At 44.4% G+C, this 20,089-nt stretch overlaps 1 protein-coding gene across 1 annotated transcript in view; it reads right to left on the bottom strand.

The window, feature by feature from the left end:
* CDK18 (cyclin dependent kinase 18) overlaps positions 1–20,089 on the bottom strand; it is a 58,077-nt gene that overhangs the window by 13,066 nt on the left and 24,922 nt on the right. Inside the window, exons 2-8 of the mRNA XM_056815815.1 lie at positions 9,802–9,954; positions 9,217–9,374; positions 7,128–7,253; positions 5,130–5,186; positions 3,882–3,996; positions 3,527–3,621; positions 2,909–2,971 (exon numbers count right to left, since the gene is read on the bottom strand). Of these exons, the coding sequence (XP_056671793.1) occupies positions 2,909–2,971; positions 3,527–3,621; positions 3,882–3,996; positions 5,130–5,186; positions 7,128–7,253; positions 9,217–9,374; positions 9,802–9,925 (738 nt within the window). The 5' untranslated portion in view covers positions 9,926–9,954. The remainder of the gene's footprint in view (positions 1–2,908; positions 2,972–3,526; positions 3,622–3,881; positions 3,997–5,129; positions 5,187–7,127; positions 7,254–9,216; positions 9,375–9,801; positions 9,955–20,089) is intronic.

Genomic DNA, 20,089 nt, shown 5'->3' with positions numbered 1-20,089 from the left:
AAACCCTTCCCTTCCATTTTAGAATCCATAACAAGTACTGTGCTCTAAGGCATGGCACTTGTGATCCTGAGAGTTTACTTCCTTCTTTGGACGTAGAAAGAAGGATGGGATTACAGCATAATTATTATTTTTTTTAACAACCCTTACTTTCTGCCTTAGAAGCAATACTAGATATTAGTTGCAAGGCAGAAGAGCAGTAAGAAGGCTAGGTAACTGGAGTTAAGTGACTTGCCCAGGATCACACAGCTAGGAAGTCTCTGAGGCCAATTTTGAACCCAAGACCTCACAATCTCTGTGCCTGGCTCTCTATCTGAGCCACCAAGCTGCCCCTTTAAATTTATTTAAAAAATTTTTAACCCTTCCTTTCTGTCTTAGTAATAACTCTAAGACAAAAAGGCAAAGGCTAGACAAATGGAGTTAAGAGACTTGCTGAGGGTTGCAAGCTAGGAAGTATGTGAGGTCAGATCTGAACCCAGGACCTCTCATCTCCAGACCTGGATTTCTCTTCACTGAGCCACTTAGCTGCCCCTTGAGAGCTCTTTAAGATTTGTAACACACTCTAGAAACATAATTTGATTTGAGCTTCTAAGAAGAACAGAGGATAAACTGAGTGTTGGGTCTGGAGTCAGTCTGAATTCTGTCATGGGATGAGCTGTGTGATTCTGGACAAGCCATTTTGCCTTGACCAGCCTCAGTTTTCTCATCTGCGACATGGGGACAATGAGAGCTCCCAGGGTCCTTGTGGGGACCAGATGAGGTAGCCCGTGGACAGCGCTTGTGGTGGGCAGGCATCTGGCAGTACTGAGCAGTTCTGTGCTTGCTCTGTCCCAGGAGATACACTATGCTTTTGGCCAAGTTCTGATTCTTATTGTTGGATCCTCACAACAGCCCTGTAATCAAGTATTTTTTTAAACCTTTACCTTCCATCTTGGAGTCAATACTGTGTATTGGCTCCAAGGAAGAAGAGTGGTAAGGGCTAGGCAATGGGGGTCAAGTGACTTGCCCAGGGTCACACAGCTGGGAAGTGTCTGAGGCCAGATTTGAACCTAGGACCTCCCATCTCTAGCCTGTAATCAAGTATTACAGTCACCATGATCCCCATTTAATAGAGGAGGAAGCACTCTGAGAAGAGTGTTGGGACTGAACCAGAGCCGAACAGGAAGGAAAGGATCTGACGCAGAACTTGAACCTAGGTCTTCCCCACTGTAAGCGCAACACCCTCTCCAAGGGAGATCAGAGAGGGGCACAAATGTGGCTAAGAGCATATGTGGAAATAGGTTCTCTGCTTTAAAAACAAACAAAAAGGGGGGCAGCAAGGTGGCTCAGTGAGTGGATAGAGAGCCAAACCCAGAGACAGGGACATCCTGGGTTCAAATATGGCTTGAGACACTTCCTAGCTGGGTGACCCTGAGCAGATCACTTAAACATTGCTCAGCCCTTGACCCTCTTCTGGCTTGGAACCAATGCTGAGCGTCAATTCTAGGACAGAAGCCAAGAGTTTTAAAAATTAAAAAAAAATTAGAGCAGTCAGGTGGCTCAGTGGATTGAGAGCCAAGCCTAGAGATGAGAATTCCTGGGTTCAATCCCAGCCTCAGATACTTCCTAGCTGTGTGACCCTGGGCAAGTCATTTAACCTCCATTTGCCTTCTGTCCACTCTTCTGCCATGGAACCAATACACAGTATTTAAGGCAGAAGGTAAGGGTTTTTTAAAAAAAAAACAATTTACCACATGAAAACATATCCAAGTGAAGGATCATCATACTGAACATGACTGAAAAATGACCAAACAACAATTCTCAGCTTCATAGACTTAGTGTAAGGCTTCGAGGGGAAGAAGAAGGCATGCTAAGGGCTCTGCAAACCTTAAATGTTTGCAGATGAATGTTAGTTTCTATTATTTTGTGGCTCACAAGCAGCAATAAGTGGCATTCCCCTGAAGGCTTAGAGCAGCAGCCACCATGCCAGAATGTGAGTTGAGCTTCCTCCAAAGGGCGCCTCTGATGGGACCAGCACTCATTTGGAATTCTGAGCTCTGGTATACTCCATTTGTTTTCCCTCCCTAAAACCTTATTCTTAGTATCCATATTAGTATTAGTTCTAAGACAGAAAAGTGGCCAGAGCTAGACAATTGGGGTGAAGTGACTTAGGGCCCAGGGTCACCCAGTGAAGAATCATCTGAGGCCACATTTGAACCCAGGTCTCCAGGCTTGGCTCTGTATCCATGGCACTATCTAGCTGCCCTTGGTATAATGTATTTTTGTTGTTGTTGTTTTTAAGAAATCAGTTTCTAAAGTGTAGACTTGAATGAATTGGTGGTCAGGGAACAGTAATGGCAGTGAACAGAATGCTGATGTGACACCAAAGGCTGAGTGACTGGAATAGCCAGTCATGGAGAAGAGATAAAGAAATGGGGAACTGTGGGTGTAGAATGCTTCATATACTGTCAAGCAAAACTGAAAGACAGTGATTGTACTTAACTCTTTTTCTGTTATAAAGAGAACTGGGTATGGAGTGGGGATATGTTTGGAAAGGATTGATAAAAGATATCAATAATTTTTTTAAAACTCTTACCTTATGTCCTAGAATCAACACTAAATATTGGTTCCAAGGCAGAAGAGTGGTAAAGGTTAGGCAACAGGGGTGAAGTGACTCACTCAAGGTCACATAGCTAGGAGGTGTCTGAGGCCAGATTTGAACCCAGGACTGCCTCCCTCCAGGCCTGGCTCTCAATTCATTGAGCCAACTAGCTGCCCCTTATATCAAATTTTTTAAAAGTCAAAAAAGTCAGTCTTTGACTCTGTAGCCACATCTTCGTATGTGTCAGGCTAAATGCTGACTGGCTGCCTTCCCTGGGACCTGTCTTGAGGTCCCAGGGAGGATCTGGGCCTGGGGCCAGAGGGGTCTCACCTTGACATTGTGCATGCTCATGAGGTTTCCGCAGTGGTCCAAGTAGTGCTTCAAGTCACTGTCCTAGAACATAGCAGTGGGCTCTTACTCACTCCCCAAAGGACAGAAGAACCCTGGCACCCCAAGCTCCAAGGTGGAAGTCCTTATCTGGGCAGAGCTTAGATGGGGAGGGGGCTGGAATACCAGATCCTGCCCCTTCTTCATTTCCCAGCCCATCTCATCATTCTACTCTGGAGGATGTGAGCCCCTGGATAGCTAAAGACTAAAGGCTCTCCCAGCCAGGGTCACCCAAGATCAACAAAGTTGGGGTGGGGGTCTATGAAGGGAGAGTAACCTCCTTCCTTCTTTCTTCCCTTCCATCCTTTCTATTTTCCTCCCTCTCTTTTGTCCCTCCTCCTTCTCTTCCTTCCCTTCTTCCTCTCTCCTTCCTCCCTCTCGTGATTCCTTCATTTTTCCTCCCTCCTTTCCTTTCTCTCTCCTTTTCTCCCTTCCTTGATTCCTTCCTCCCTCTCTCCCTTCCTTCTCTTCTCCCTCCTTTGCCTCTCTCTTCCCTCCCTCCTTCTCTCTCCATTCTTTCTCCCTCCTCTTCTTTCCCACATGGCCCCAACTCTGTCTCACCAGGTACTCAAAGACGAGGGTAAGGGACCGTTCCGTGTGGATCAGGTCATGCAGGGTCACAATGTTGGCATGTTTTAAGTTTTTCAGCAGCGACACTGTGGGGAGATGAGCACATTTGGGTACTTCATGTCACTTTGCTCATCCTGAGATCATCCCTGGGCTTATCCTTACTCTATCTCGGGATTCAACCACCCCAATACTCCCACCTTCCCTGGGAGGCACAATGCCAACTCTTCCTCTCCCACCAACACAAGTTCCCCTCTCCTGTCAGCAAGGTGGCATGGCATCAGTGCTCTGTGGTCATCAAGAGGGTCCCTGGGGATGAGATGAGGTGTCTAGCCCCAGATGTTTATACCTTCCCGGATGGCAGTGCAAGGGGCACCCTCCTCATGCTCCAGACGGATTTCCTTCAGTGCCACCAGGTTCTCAGTGAGTTTGCTTCGCCCTTTGAAGACGGTGGCATAGGTGCCCTGGAAACAAGCAAGGCACAATTCAGGTCCATACCTATCCAGCAATCTGGAGAACTCTACCCAGAATTCATGGTCTCCTGTTTCTATGCTCCATCTCCAGGACAATGGAAAACAGATCCTCTGGATACAAAGGTTTGGGCCTCAGGACAGACCCAGACCATGGGCACCAAGTCAGGCATTGCCTGAAAGGACAATTTTTTAAAAAAGTTAAAATTCCTTTCAATAGACATATGCCCCAAGAAGGGCAAAGGCAGAGGGGAGGGAGGGAGGGAGGGAGGGAGGGAGAGAGAGAGAGAGAGAGAGAGAGAGAGAGAGAGAGAGAGAGAGAGAGAGAGAGAGAGAGAGAGAGAGAGAGAGAGACAGAGACAGAGACAGAGAGAGAGACAGAGAGAGAGACAGAGAGAGAGAGACAGAGAGACAGAGAGAGAGAGAGAGACAGACAGAGACAGACAGAGACAGACAGAGACAGACAGAGAGACAGAGAGAGAGACAGAGAGACAAAGACAGAGAGACAGACAGAGACAGACAGAGACAAAGACAGACAGAGACAGAGAGAGACAGAGACAGAGAGACAGAGAGACAGAGAGACAGAGAGACAGAGACAGAGAGAGCTCTCACACACCAAAATATTTATAGTAGTATTTTCTGTAATAGTGGGGAAAATACCCAGAAATTAAAATAGATATATAGTGACTGGGGAAAAGGTAAACAAAATTATAGCACACCTAGTGGAATATTATTGTTATGTAAGAAATGACCAATATGATGGATATAGAGAAGCTTGAAAAGATGTATATAAACTGATTCAGAGTGAAGTAAGCAGACACAGGCAAGCAATAAACACAACAACCCTTGCTTAGGGGATGGTTACTTGGGAGAAAGATGTATGTTGTAAATGAAGGGAATATAAAAATGAAGAATACTGATACAGTTTTTTAGTGAATTAAAAAATGAATGTCATAGATCTGAACCTGGAAGGTGGACGTGGTCTGCAGCCTCGCCAGACTCTCCAGGACTCAGCCCTTAATGAGCAGTGCCCCTTCTTGGGGACAAGGGCAGCATCCCTGAAAGATCCCCTCCACAAACCACCAAGAAGTGTCCAGTCCCTCTCCCAGCCTGGTCCAGTCTCTTACCTCACCTAACTTGTCCAGTTTCACATAAGTTTCCAGTTTCCCAAAGCCGATATCAGACTGGAGAGGGAAGAGAGAGAGAGACAGACACCATCCTGTGGGTATGTCCTACTCATTGGTTGTTGTTCACTTCCTCTTGGGCCCCCCACAATCCCCACACAACCTTCACTAACATCCCCTTCACTAACATCTCTCCCCTCATGCTCTTTCTCCAACAAGAGAGGAAATGAGTCACCCTAGGCTATGGAGTGGAAAAACACTGGCTTTGAAGTCAGAGATCTGCACATCACCTAATCTCTCCCAGTCTCAGTTTCCTCACATGTAAACTGGGGATAATAATAGCATCTACTTCCTAGTTATGAGGATTGTTTGGTGATATTTATATGTAGTAATACATATATGTACATATATGAATATATATAAGGTAATATATATGGTAAAATTTATAAATTTATATAAAGTAAAATATATATAAAGAGCTTTGTAAATGTTAAAGTGCTATATAAATGCCAGCTCTTATGATGATCATTATCATTGTAGAGATGGGCACTTAGGTTGCACAGTGGTTAGAGCGGTAGGCTTGGAATCAAGAAGCCTCATTTTCCTGAGTTCAAATCTAGCCTCAGATATTTACTAGCTATGTGACCCTGGGCAAGCCATTTAACCTTTTTTGCCTCAGTTTCCTCATCTGTCAAATGAGCTGGAGAAGGAAATGATAAACCACTCTGCTATCTTTGCCAAGAAAACCCCCAATGGGGTCAGGAAGAGCCGGACACAACTGAAATGATTCAGCCATAATTATTGCACGGTGGGAGTAAATGAAGCTAAGGAGGGGAAAGAAGATTCTAACAGAGATTAACAAACTCCAGCATGTCATCTTTCTTCAACTTTAATTCTGAATGAGGGAAGCTCCCAACCCCATCCCACCCCAAGAATCCTGGTTCCCAAGTTACTATTCTATCCACTGGTCTGTAGTTTTCCCTCAGAACTCACTGAGCTGGTTCATTTGCTCTGGAAGCAGCACTGGGGAGGAAGCCAAAATGTGTGTGCAAACTTTCCTCACACCCCAACCCTGTGGAGTTATTGTATAGCTGGGGCTCCTCAATGCCAAGAAAGAGGGTTAAGTGACTTGCCCAGGATCAAACAGCGAAGAAGTGTCTGAGGCCAAATTTGAACCTGGGACTTCCCAACTCCAGTCCTGATGCTCTATCTACTGTGCCATCTAGATGCCCCTCTCAAATAAAAAAAAATGTAAACCCTTACCTGCTCTCTTAGAATAGTGAATAATGGTTCCAAGGCAGAAGAGTAGTAAGCTCTGGGAAATGGGGGTTAATTGACTTGCCCAGGGTCACCCAGCTAGGGTGAGTCTGAATCCAGGATCTCCTGGCTCTCTATCCACTGAGCCCCCTTGCTGCTCCCTCCCAGAACAATTATTAACCAATGTGTGCCTTTGGTTGAGTCCCCTAAAATCTCCCGGTCTGTTTTCTTCTCTTATGAAATAAGCAGGTTGGACTCGCACACTGGTACTCAGTCTGAACTGGCTAGAGGTGATCATTTCATCTTCAGCATGAGCATTCACACTTCAGAAATGGGTCAGCTGTACAATGGTTTTGGCTTTAAGAAAGTGATGGGGAACACGTGAGTCATGCAGATCGAGTTAATCTTGTGCCCTGTGTACGCTCTCTACAAACCCCGCCCCCCCCCTTCCACCTTCCCAGAGCCAGGGCAATATTGGTCAGCACAAACTGGGCATCCGGGAGCCTGAAAAGCTTTCCAAACCCAAGAGGCTGTTGGGATGACCAGTTGCCTGTGTCCTGCCTTGGCCGGCAGGTGGAGCCAAAAGGCCGGATTTCTCCTGAAATCCGGTAATGAGCCCTCAGCCAGCATGTAGATAGACCCCAGGGCGCGGTCCCTGCCTTTTCCTACAGGGAACAGCGCCAGCTCAAAGTGGGACCTTCCCCGGGTGTTCCGCCCCTCCTCACCCTGTGTGGAGGGACTCACTAGGGATGCCCGGCGGGACATTCTGCTCAGAGGCTTCGGGAGTTCCGGGCTCTCCAGCTGCAGCTTCTGCAGAAACTCGGGCGGCAGGCGGATGTCCATGGGCAGGGAGAGCCGTTTGCTGACATCCTGGAGGGGAACAATGAAAAGAGGGTTTCGGATGAGACTCTCAAGGACCTGGGAGCCAAGAGAGACTTCAGCCGGGCTCTCACCCTCCTGGTGGGCTTCCCACACTGGGCACGCCTCCACAGACATCATTATGGAGGCATAAAATACTGGGGGAGGGGGAGGGGGGAGAGGAGAGAGGAGCCAGCATTGGACTCGAAAGTCACCGTTCTAGTTCTACTTCGGAACATTTGCTAGCTTTGAGACGCTGGGGCAAATCACTTAACCCTTTGGAGTCTATCTCTAGACCTATGAAATAAGGGCAAAAGGCAGCACATGGAGAGAGGGCTAGTTTGGAGTCGAGAAGAACTGAGTTCGAGTCCCAAACCTGGCACGTACTGGCTGGATGACTCAGTGCATTCTCAGGGTCTTGGGCAATTCTCTAGGGCTGTTAGTTACAGACGAATTGTTCATCTGCCTCGGCAGGGTGTTTCCACTTCTGGGATTCTCTAGATCCGTGTTGGCTAAGACTGGGCACTAGTGCAAAGCCCGCACTTGGGGAGCTGCTCCGTTCCTCCTCTTCCCAGCACCCAAGGACATTTTTTTTTCTTGCCTCACCCCTCTGCCTGGCTGCCCGAAGCAAGCACTTTCTCCCTCAGCTCTCTGGGTAATGGGGGCTCTAGGACAGTTTGAATTTGCCTTCTGGGCCCTCCAACTCCGAAAAGGTGAACCTATCTCTATAGCATAATATATATAATATATATCACATGGTTCAGAGATCCAAACCAAAAATGAAAAAAAAAAGGGGGTGGGGGGGATAGAGTTGTGTGTCTATTGTCTACTCCACAAGGATGTCTGGAGGTTTAAATGGGAAATTTTTGTAAACCTGAAAGCACAACCAGTGATTACAGGTAGTCAATGAATACCTACACAAACATGCCAGATACTGTGTCTACAGGATCACATACACACAGATAACAGAGTCCCACAAATGGGGCTGCTCTGGAATCCAAGGACCTGGCTTCCTTCCAATACCACTCCTACATTTAATTACTACACTTGTGACCTAAGATATATCACTTCTTCTCTAGGTTTCCATGTTCTTCCATAAAATAAGGAGTTTAGACTAAATAGTCTCTGACATCCCTTCTAGTTCTGAGACTCCGACAGTGGGGCTTCCTTGTCCTTTAACCTCCCCCAGCCTTAGTTTCCTTATCTATTAAATGAGGAGGTTAGACTCCATGTGGCAGCTAGGTTTGTGCAGTGGATAGAGCACCAGGCTTGGAGTCAGGAAGATCTGAGTTCAAATCTGATCTCAGGCACTACCTAGTTCTGTGATCCTGGGCAAGTCACTTAGCCCTGTTAACCTCAGTTTCCTCATCTGTAAAATGAGCTCAAGAAGGAAATGGCAAACCAGTATCTTTGCCAAGAAAATCCCAAATGGGGCTGTGAAGTCAGATGCTGAACAACAAAAGACTCCATAACCTCTATAATCCCTCCCAACTTTAAGTCTAAGAATAGATGGCTATAGCTGTGTTATCTTGGGTGAGTCACTTCCATATTTTGAAAATGAGGAGGTTGAACTGGAGACTTCTATGATCCTTTCTAGTTCATACTTTCTAAGCTTCTTAGGTAAGGGGTATAATGGACAGAGCTAGGAAGATATGAATTTGAATTTGAATTTAAATGTGAAAATATGAATTTAAATATAAATATAAATTTAAATATGGCCTAAAGACAGTTGACAGTGAGTCATTTAATTTTTTTCAACCTCAGTTTCCTCATCTGTAAAATGGGGATAATAATATAGCACCTACCTCCCAGATTGATAGTAAGGATCCATTGTGATAACCTATGCAAAAGCTTCAAGTGTTAGATGAATGTTAGCTATTACTGTGGCTATTATTGTGAGGGTTCACACATTATGTCATCCTACTCCACGTGTTGTGTTTATCCAGGTACTGAGTTCCAGGGAGCCATCTCTTACCTCCATGGAGAAGCGACGCTGGTTGTGTTTTCGGTAACGAATACCAGGTGAGGACTGGCTGTGGCTGTCCCCATCCTCCTCTGATGGTGAGATGGCACTGGGCTCAGGCTGGAAGTCTCCTACTAGAGGGCCAAGCTGAAGGTGCCCTTGGGCCAAGCCTGAGAGGGGAAAATTAGCAGCAGCTCCTTATCTAGCCCCAGAAGGGGGAAAAGGGAAAAGCTAGTTTGCCTAAGACCTCTTTCTCCCTCCCTGAGCATCTATCTTCCTTTACTGAGGCCATCATGGGAGAGATGCCTCCAAGGTTTGGGACTGGAGGTTACAAGGATGAGTTGGATTGAAGTTGTAAGGGCATGGCAGAGAGATCCAAGCCCTCTCTCAGTTACTTATAGCTGTGATACCCCGGGCAAATCATTGAACCTTTATATGACTCAGTTTCCTCATCTGTAAAATAAGGAATTGGGCTTGATAGCTTCTAATGTCTCCTTCTAAATCTACAGATAGCTACATCCATCTAGGGATGGGATGCTGCAGGGGAATGATGTTCAGAAATAGGACCCAGGGAGCACTGCACTCCAGCACCCTCACTTTCGCTCCGTCGGCTGTTAAGTTGGTTGAACTGCTCAGTGAATTCAGCCAGAGATTCCTCTATGGTCTCTGTTCGGGGCACTGAGAGGGAGAATCGACGCTTGAAATTCTTCATCTTATTCATGGTCAGCTGGGGCCCCTGGCAGCTGGATCCTGAATGGGGAGAGAGAGACTCTGTGAGCCAGATGGGAGGGAAGAAATTGGGTCAGCTGGGGGCAAGGTCAGATCCAAAATCTCCCTCTGGTCCAGCCACTCTAGTCCTGTCTACACTCTAGACAAGAGAATTGCCATCTGCCCCCTCAGCACTTGGGGACTACCTAAGTGCCCAAGTCAAGGGGGAAAGAGCACAGGACTTGGAGTCAGGAAAATCCAAGTTCAAATCCCACCTTGGACACTTACAGTGTGACCTTGGGACACTCTGGAGACTCAATTTCTTTATCTTTCAAATGGAGCTCATGAGGGCTCAGTTGTTATAGGATCTATCCAGATGGTGTGTGTAAAGTTCTTTGCAAAACTTAAAACAGTGTGTGTACAGATAATACATATATATGTATATCTATGCATATATATATGTGCACTGAATATACACACAGTATAAAATGATATATAAACACACAAATATATCTATATACATACTATATAAACACATGTAAATCTATATCTACGTATACATATTTATGTACACACGCATATAGTTTTGTTGTTGATGAGTCTTTTTTTTCAGTCGTGTCTGACTCTTGGTGGCTCCATTTTGGGGCTTTCTTGGCAAAGTACTAGAAGAGTTCACCATTTCCTTCTCTATCTCATTTTCCAGCTGAAGAAACTAAGGCAAATAAGGTTAAGTGACTTGCCCAGGGTCACATAGCTAGAAAGTGTCTCCAGCCAGATTTGGACTCAGAAAGATGAGTCTTCCTGCCTCTAGACTTGGTACTCTATCCACTGTGCCCTTGAACTGTCCCATATACAACACACACACACACACACACACATATATACACACACTTATACACATTTATAATGTATGTTTCTTTCTCTGTAGTTTCTTTCAATTCAAACCAACTTCTCTGCATCATCTAGTGGAAAGTTACTTTGAACCCTAAAAGGTGAAATGGCCTCTTTCTTCCTAGTCACTAAGCCAACATGAATCAGAGGCATAATTTGGCCCCAGGTGTTCCCAACCCTAAAGCTAAACCTCTATTTATTATCCCAGAGATGTCAAATTCACTGCTCAAAAATCTCCCAAATACTGCTTAAAAGGCAGAGCCAAGAAGGCGGCTTAGGGGCGTCTAAAGCCCCAAACCTCTCCGTCAATCCTTCCAAACCAATATTTATATGTGCTTCAAAGAAAACAGAAACCCAAACCCAACCAGAGGAAGAAGTCAGGAGACTCTCCTACCAAATACTACTTAAAATGTCAGGCAAGATTTAATAAAGTAAAATCTATAATGCAACCTAGATAATGTTAATTTGTGGTTTTCTAACTCAATATTTGGCCTACAGGGATGAGTTTCTATTTGACTTTGCTGTCACTGATCTGTATCACATGGCCTCTCATATGTTAGCTTATTTTAAGGACAAGTAATGGACATTTGTTTCCCTGCTCATGCCCTCTGGTGCAGGTACTATCTCTTCCATCAGACTGGTAGCTCTCCCAGGCACAGGTTGTATTTCCTCCTCTCCCTGAATTTTGTAATTTCTTCTCTAGCACCCAGAATAAGGCTCTCTATAGACAAGGGACCCACATCAATGGAGGCAAGCCTTCTAATCCGTCTGAGTGGATCCAACTTTGTTTCTCTAGCATCCCTCTCCCCAGCCCCCAGTATTTTGGGGGCCCCAGAGAACAGAGGCAAAGAGATGGGATGGGAGAATATGAATCAGAACTGGCTGGTTTTAGCCCCTATCTCTGCTACAGCTACAGAGAGAGGAACAATAACAAGCAATGTCAAGGAAGAGAATGAAGAAGCCAGAGAAGGTGGGGAAGGGAGACAGGAGAGAAGTGAACTGATGCCATTCATAGCTGAAGCCCCTGGAGCTAAATAAGGAATCCTCAATGGACTCAGAAGAACCAACCCAGCAATGCTATCAACTAGCTGTGTGACCTTGGACAAATCACTCAATCTGTTTGGCCTTCAATTAATTTCCTCATGTGTAAAATGAGGAGCTTGGATAAGATGACCTTAAAGGTCCCTTCCAGATCTTAAAAATCTATGTATCTAATCAAGCCTTTAGAGAAAGGGGCTCAGGTAAGCTTCTATGAAAACTACCTGGCTTCCTTGGGGACCCTGGCTGCTGCTGTCCCTGTCCTACAGAAGGAACCATGCCCCCCATCCTGCTATTTCCAACCCCATATTCTCTACTGCCGCTACCCTAGACTTCCCTTCTTCTCTCTAGCTCTGAAAAGCTGCCCTGTAGTCTGTCTAGAACCATGACTTAAACAGGGTCAGAGGAAGAAAGAAAGTCTTCCATCTCTACCTCCTTGGTCTCTCCAGAGCCCTCCCTTAAACTGAGATGGGGTCCTTAATGGGAAATACTCAACTCTACATCCCTCTGGGCTTTTATCTACACTGCAGACAGGGCCAATTCCAGACTGGATAGTCTCATCCCCATCCCTAGCCAACATAGCATTGCCATGGCAACCAGGCCCCTCCTGGATCCTCTTGGCTTAAGGGATTATGGGTCAGCACCATGTTTGCTTTGCTCAATGACTGCATCCCTCTGTCCTCAGCCAACCTGGGGAGGCTCCAGTCTCCTGGCCTATAGGAGTTCTTCCCTGCCAATCACTGAGAAGAGACCTCAAGCCCATCCAGGATTGCTAAAGTCTTACAAGAAAGGAAAAAGTTTCCTTCACCTTCTTAGAGCCTTTCTCCAAATGATGAGGTAGGACCCCCTCATGGTAAATGAACACTTTGCATCATTCTCTGGACTCTGCTCTATAATATATGCAAACGAGGAAGAGCCTACTTGGTTTGTCTTCAAAACAAACACCCAGGAGATCCCCAAGAGGTCTTCCCAGATTGGCTGCTGTTAGATTAAGTCAATCCAATGGATTTTTAGAGTTTGAAGAGCCCTTAAGAAATCATCTTGATATAACTTCCTCATTTTACAAAAGAGGAATTTGGAAACCCCAAAGAGGTGGACTGGCCTCCTTGAAGGCATGCAAATGGTAGTCAGATCCTGAGACTCAAAATCTCATGTTATTTTCATTGCTTGATTGCTTCATTAAGGGCAACTAGGTGGCATAGAGCATAGAGTGCTGGGCGTGGGGTCAAGAAGATTCACTTTCCTGAATGGAAACTCAGACAACTTAAAGTTGTGTGACCCTGGGCAAGTCACTTAACCTTGTTTACCTCAGTTTCCTCATCTGGAAAATGAGCTGAAGAAGGAAATGTCAAACTGTTTTAGAATCTTTGCAAAAAAAAATTCCAAATGAGGTTACCAAAAGTTGGACACAACTAAAAAGCAAAACAACAAAGCTTTTGATACAAATTAACTGAAAAAATTGGCTAAACAACAACATAACCTTGGTGCCATTTTGTAAACATCAAAATGAACCTTAGAGGGTAATAATTTTCTCTTTGAGGATATTGAAAGTCATATGTCATAGGTTCTAAAGTAGTTCCCAAAGAGGAGCTCCCAGGGAGAACTGAGCAATGACAGTATTCCCAGAGTTAGCATTTGATTCCTGGATGGGAATAACATTCATTTAAATGTCAAGAATTTAGAGATGAAAGGAAGCACTCTATAATCTGCCTTCCATTGATTTTTCCAGACTCATTTCATAGGCTCATGTTTAGTTTTAGGTTTTTTTTAAGAAATTTATTTCAAATATTTTCTGTTTAAAACTGGCCTTCTACTTTTTTGTTGTTTTTCTTGAGAGTCAGTTGTTAAAATTGTATAAGCAGACCTCTGCCTTAGCTGAGGTTGAAGTTCTCACATTAAAACATCCCATTGACATTCCATCTCTAAAGACCCAGAGTGCCACCATGTCCAAAATGCAGCCTCTCCTCATCTTTGCCCCATGAAATCCCTAGCTTCCTTCAAAACAGAGCTCACATGGCCTCTCCTACACAAGATCTTTCCTGATCTCCATTCTCTCTCCTCCCACCCCTCACCTACTCACAGACACCCAGACATTGGTGCTATCTCCCTCTTAGAATGACTTTGTATATACTTTCTATTTCTTCTCTGTGTACTATTTGCAATCTCCTCACTAGGATGAAGGCAGGGAATATTTCATTTTTGCCTTTGAATCTCCCCCATCTAGCAGTCTCTGGCACATAAAAAGCATTTAATAAATACTGATTAAACCAAAGAGACCTTCAGGAATGTGCTGGAACCAGCTCATAGTGGCTCCCAAGAACTGACTGTTCAATTTTAGAAGTGACATTAACAACTCGGAAACTGACAAATATTATAAAATGGGGCTTGATTTATTTTTTTGTTAATGAAGATTAAACTTAAAAGTGTGGAACATTTTTCCTTGTTTTTTTTTTTTAGATTTGGTTGTTAAAATTTTACAAACATATCTTTGTCTTAGCAGTCATGGCTCTCATGTTTAAAAAATTCACCTTGTTACTTTATAATCATTTCACAGAGAGGGATAAAACCATTATGCTAATTGATTGGTACGAACAGATGGGCAGAGAATTATGAATATCATATAAAAGTCGAAGATTAGGGCATCTGAGGGCGTGAGGAGATAAAGGTAAAGAGATAATGAGTGGGAGACGGAGGAGGAGATTGGCCAAGGGAGTAGCCGAGTTGAAAGGGAAGACACCACAGAATTTCCTTTCTGATAGACTTGAGAAGGCTTGTGAAACAGCCTAACTACCTTTTAAAGGCATTGTTCCTCTTCTCAGAACAGCCAAATCATTTCAGTAACTGCTGGCCCAGGGCTAAAACGTTTTAAGTCACGTTTTTTAAAAGCCTATGGCAAACTCTGACAAAATCTTCATTTCTCAAATATATAGAGAATGGAGTCAAATTGATAAGAATATAAAGCATTCCACAGTTGATAAAGGGTCAAAGGATATGAAGCATTCTCTCTCTCAACTCTCAGATGGAAAAATTAAAACTATCTTTAGTCATAGGAAAAAATGCTCCAAATCACTATTAGAGAGATGCAAATTCAAATAACTCAGAGATGCTACTTCATATAGACTAATTACATGTATCACAGCTTTTTCAGTCATTCCCCAACTGATGGACAACCCTTCAGTTTCCAATTCTTTGCCTATGACTACTATAAATATTTTTGTACAAGTAAGTCTTTCCCTCCTTTCTCTGATCTCCCTGGGATACAGACCCAGCAGTGGTATTGCTGGTTTAAAAAGGAAAATGATAAAAGTTGAAGGGTATGTAGGAAATTTAGGACACTGTTGATGGAACTGTGAACTGATACAACCATTCTGGAGAGGAATATGGAACCATGGCCAAAGGGCCATAAAACTGTACATATCCTTTGATCCAGCAATTACCATTATTGGGTCTGTATCCCAAAGAGATCAAAGATAGGGGAAAAGGACCTACTTGTACAAAAATATCTTTAGCAGCTTTTTTTTTGGTAGTGGCAAAGAACTGGAAATTGAAGGGATGTTCATCAGTTGGGAAATGGATGAATAAATTGTGGTATACAGTTGTAATGGAATACTACTGTGTCATAATAAATGATCAACAAGATGAGTTCAGAAAAAACCTGGAAAAACTTATATGAACTGATGCAAAGTGAAGTGAGCAGAACCATGAGAACAATATATATAGTAGCAGAAATACTGTTTCATGATCAACAATGAAGGACTAAACTAGTATCAGCAAAACAAGTTCCCCAGATATTCACAAGGGACCTATGATTAAAAAAAATGGTCTCCACAGTCAAAGAAGGAACTGTCGGAGACTGAATGCAGATCAAAGCAGGCTTTCCTTCACTTTATTTCCTTCATGAGTTGCATATGTATATTGTGTTATGTGCCTTCAATCAAGACATGGTGAAAATGCAAATATGTATTGCATGAAAGGACTGGTTCAACTATATCCAATTATCTACAGCTTTGTTGGGTAGGGGAGAAAGAGAATCCGGAATCTCAAACTATCAGAAAATAATTGTTAAAAATTGTTTCTACATGAAATTGAAAAAAAATTTAAGTTAAAAAAAAACCCCAACAATGATGAACTAGAAGGTGATTTAGGAAGGTTAAAAAATGTGGACATCATCTCATTAGAGGAAGGAACTAGGAATGTTTGTTCTGAGATGAGATGACCAGGTCAAAGCAGGGCTTCTAGTATGTACAGGGCTGTGGGGTAGCAGTGGATTTGTGTCCTAACTCCAGAGAGGAGAGCTGGGATCAATGTGTGGAAGTTCCAGGAAGAAAGATTTTGGCCCAAGACCAGGAAGTTATTTCTTATAGGTCAGAACTGTAGGAAATGAAGTATTCAGCCAGATCCTGAATAACAACAAACATTTCTATAGAGAGCTTTAAACTTCTCCAAGTTTTTTACATATATTATCTGATTAGTCACTGGTCACCTGGCAGAGATGCTTTGGAGGTCATGCCTGTATTTGGCAAGAAGTTGGACCAAACGATTTCCTAGAGCCCTTTCAACACTAAGACTCTACGTCCTTGTCAGCTCTTTCCTCCTGCCAAGGGATTCCTCTCTCATCATTTCAATGGATCCTAAAATCCCACTTCCTAGAATGTCAGAGCTGGAAGGAACTTTTAAAAATTGCTTAGTCTAATTTCCTTATGTTAGAGAAAACCAAAGCCAAGAAGATTCACAAAATATTAAACAGAAAGAATGAACAAAATCAAATTTGGTGTAATTATAATAATGAAGTCTGACCCAAACAAAAGTTGAGGGAAAAAAACAAACCACCTTATTCCCTTTCTTTGCTGAGACGGGAGGGACTATGGGAAGGGAACCCTGCATTTATTATCAGATCTAGTCAACATGCTGATTAATTTTTGCTAAACTGCTGTTTCTTCTCTAAAATTATAAAAGGGAGGGCATGATGGGGAGGTTGGGGTGAAGAGGAGACATTTGGAAATGGACAAAATGTGAAAACAAAAGGTATCCATAAAATCTGATTTTTTTTTAAATCATAAAATATTAAAGTTGTAAGGGACCGTGAGGGTCCAAACTCCTGTGCAATTCAGTAATCCCCTCTCCAGGGTCCCCTACAGGTAGATAATAGGCTTTGCCTGACAAAATCTGCCTCATCTCTAACTGTACGTTAGACTGGAAGGGAGGTGCATTAAACCATTTGCTCTTTAAAAAAACCCAAAACAACCATTCTTACTTTCTGTCTTAGAATCAATACTATAGATTGGTTCCAAGGCAAAAAGAAGATTGGTAAGGGCTGGGCAACCGAGGTCAAATGACTTGTTGAGGGTCACACAGGTAGGAAGTGTGTGAGGTCAGATTTGAATCCAGGACCTCCCAGGATCTCGATGCCTGGCTCTCAATCCACTGAGCCACCCAACTGCCCCTTATTAGAAGCTTACTACCATTATCACCCCAGCACCAGAGGCACCTTTTTGTTTTTTGCTATCAGTGAACCCCAAGTGTGGCAGGGGATAGAGTGCCTGGAGCCAGAGAGACCGGAGATCAAAACTAGCCTGTGTGACCCTGGGTAAATCACTTAATCCTGTTGGCCTCTGTTTCCCCATCTGTAAAATGAGCTAGAGAAGGAAATGGCAAACCACTCCAGTGATTCTCTGCCAAGAAAACCCCAAGTGGAGTCATGAAGAAGCAGACAGGATTGAAACAACTAAATAACAAACCCCAGGACTTGGCTTTGGAGTATCTCCTGCCGGTTTCTTATTGTGAATATCCCTCTAGACCAGCCCTGGATCCCTCACTCTCCAGCTGGACTCTCAGGAGAGGAAATGCATGGGGGTTTTTCCCCCAGCTCCTAAGCTTTCAGGCTGATGAGTCATCCTCAGGTTCCCTCCCTGCCTGGTCTCTGGGTCTGAGGCTTCCTAGAACACCCCTTCCCAACGGTCTGAGAGGAAGGAGGTCCTCCCCCAAGCCCAGGAGGGCTCTCCCCAAGGGCTGACCAAAGCTGGAGTCCCAGATGTGGTGTCTGTGTCCTAGGAGGAGCGGGGAGTGCCTGGGATGGAGACCGCCAGAGATGGAGGGAGAGGGAAAAGGAGCCAGAAAGCTCTTTGCCCCAGAACAATAAGGATAATAATAGCCATCTCAGGCCATTGCTTTACGGTGACAAAACACTTTCCTTATGACAGTCCGGTGAGGTGAATAACCAATCCATCAAGCAAGCATTCATTAAACACTTTACTGTACCTGGGGGTCACCAAGGATAAAATCTACAAAGCCAGGGGCAGGGAGGTGGCTCAGTGGATTGAGTCAAAAAAGAAGGTTGAAAAAGTATAATATACCTACATGCACATATCAATATATTATTTATATATTAAAATATTTTTATATATTTGGAGGGGAGGCTAGACCTGTGTTTCCACCAGCATAGGGAACTCCCAAGAGAGGAAATTCCTTTTACTGATGCAGGTTACATCTTCTTTACAATTTAAATAATCTTAGGGCACTGAGAAGATAAGTGACTTGGCCAAGGTCACACAGTCCATTTGAATTAGATGTAGGATCTGAACTCAGGTCCTCTATTCCATTATGCTGTGTTTATTCTCTATATAAACAAATACAAGGCAACTGGGGGAACAGGAAAGGCCTCCCATGGAAGGTAAATCTATAAGGAAATAAGGAATTCTAAGAAGAGGAGATGTGTTTCAGGCACAGGAGAATAGCGTGTGTCTACAAAGGCATGCTGGTGGGAGATAACATCTGTGACACGTGAGAAAGCCAATTTGGCTGAACCGTGGATTCCATGAAAGGAAGTTATGTGTAATAAGTCTGGAAGGTAGACGGGAGCCGGATTGTGACAGACTTTAGATGCCTGACAAAAGGAGGAATGTGAATATCTTTATCCCCTTTTACAGGAAGAGAACCTGAGAGAGGGAACCCTGGAGGTTGGACAGGCTGCCCATAGCTACTGAAAGCCATCCAGCTCTCTCCTGACCCTAAAGCTCCCATTACCCCCTACTCTCTCTGCAGAAATCTACATCCTAATGCTTTAGGGCTCTCCCTGGTCACTATCAGCTCCCTCCCAAGGGCTACAGGGATGTGACGGAGAAGAAGAGGGATAATGGCAGCCTTTCTCTCTCACTGTGCCGGGGACCAGGGTCACAGTTCAGTTGAGGGGTCAGCTCAGAGGCCCTTAGCGTGAGCTCCATCTTTGCCCCACCCAGGAGTGGTCAGCCATTCCACCCTCTGAAAACAGGGCATCCTTATAAAGCCGTCCTACAACCAGGGATTTATGGGGTGGCATGTTGAGTTTGTGGCTCAGGAATCTACCAGTAGCCACCATAAATCTCCACCCAGCCATCCTGCTAGGGGAGGTGGAGAACTGGCTTAAAAATTTCTGGGAGGGAAGCAGCACAGCTACTCTTTTCAGGGTTCTAGACTAAATTTAGGGGGAGTGAACCTCAGCCCTGGATTCCAGAGAGCTAAGATTCAAGGAGAGAGAAGATTCTTGCTGGAACTTTGAGCAGGAAGGAGGTGGGGAACAGAGTGGACAAATCATTTAGGCCTGGCAAGCTGGTGGGAAGTCAAGGGTGATGACAAGAGATAAGAATCAGCTGTTCCCTGGAGCATGGATGGGTTCTTAACCTTTTCTGGGTCAAGGACTTTTTTTTTTTTTATTAAACCCTTACTTTATGCCTTTGTATCAATTCTAAGATAGAAGAGGGGGAAAGGCTAGGCCATTGGGATTAAGTGACTTGCCCAGAAAGTATTTGAGGTTAGACTTGAACCCAGGTCCTCCCATCTCTATCCACCCAATGTCTAGGACCCCTTTGGAAATCCGGTAAAGCCTATGGATCGCCTTCTTAGAATGTTTGTGATCCACATTCTTCCTAATGGAAGGAAATGCTAAAGTTTGGTTAGAGGTTACTGAAAAACAGATGCCATTTTTTTCTACACCCAAGTTCACAAACTCCCTGAAATCTACCACAACCCCTCAGAGGATCCCTAGATTCCAGGCTCAGAACCTCTGCGGTACAGAGGAGAAGAATGGGAAAGGGGCTAGCCCAGGAGCAGGAGGAACGACTGGGAAAGGGGCTAGCCCAGGAGCAGGAGGAACGACTGGGAAAGGGGCTAGCCCAGGAGCAGGAGGAACGACTGGGAAAGGGGCTAGCCCAGGAGCAGGAGGAACGACTGGGAAAGGGGCTAGCCCAGGAGCAGGAGGACCGACTGGGAAAGG

This window comes from Monodelphis domestica, chromosome 2, assembly GCF_027887165.1.
Source record: "Monodelphis domestica isolate mMonDom1 chromosome 2, mMonDom1.pri, whole genome shotgun sequence".
NCBI classification, from domain to species: Eukaryota; Metazoa; Chordata; class Mammalia; order Didelphimorphia; family Didelphidae; genus Monodelphis; species Monodelphis domestica.
The sequence above is the reverse complement of the archived record's forward strand: the minus strand, read 5'-3'. Positions and strand labels throughout refer to the sequence as shown.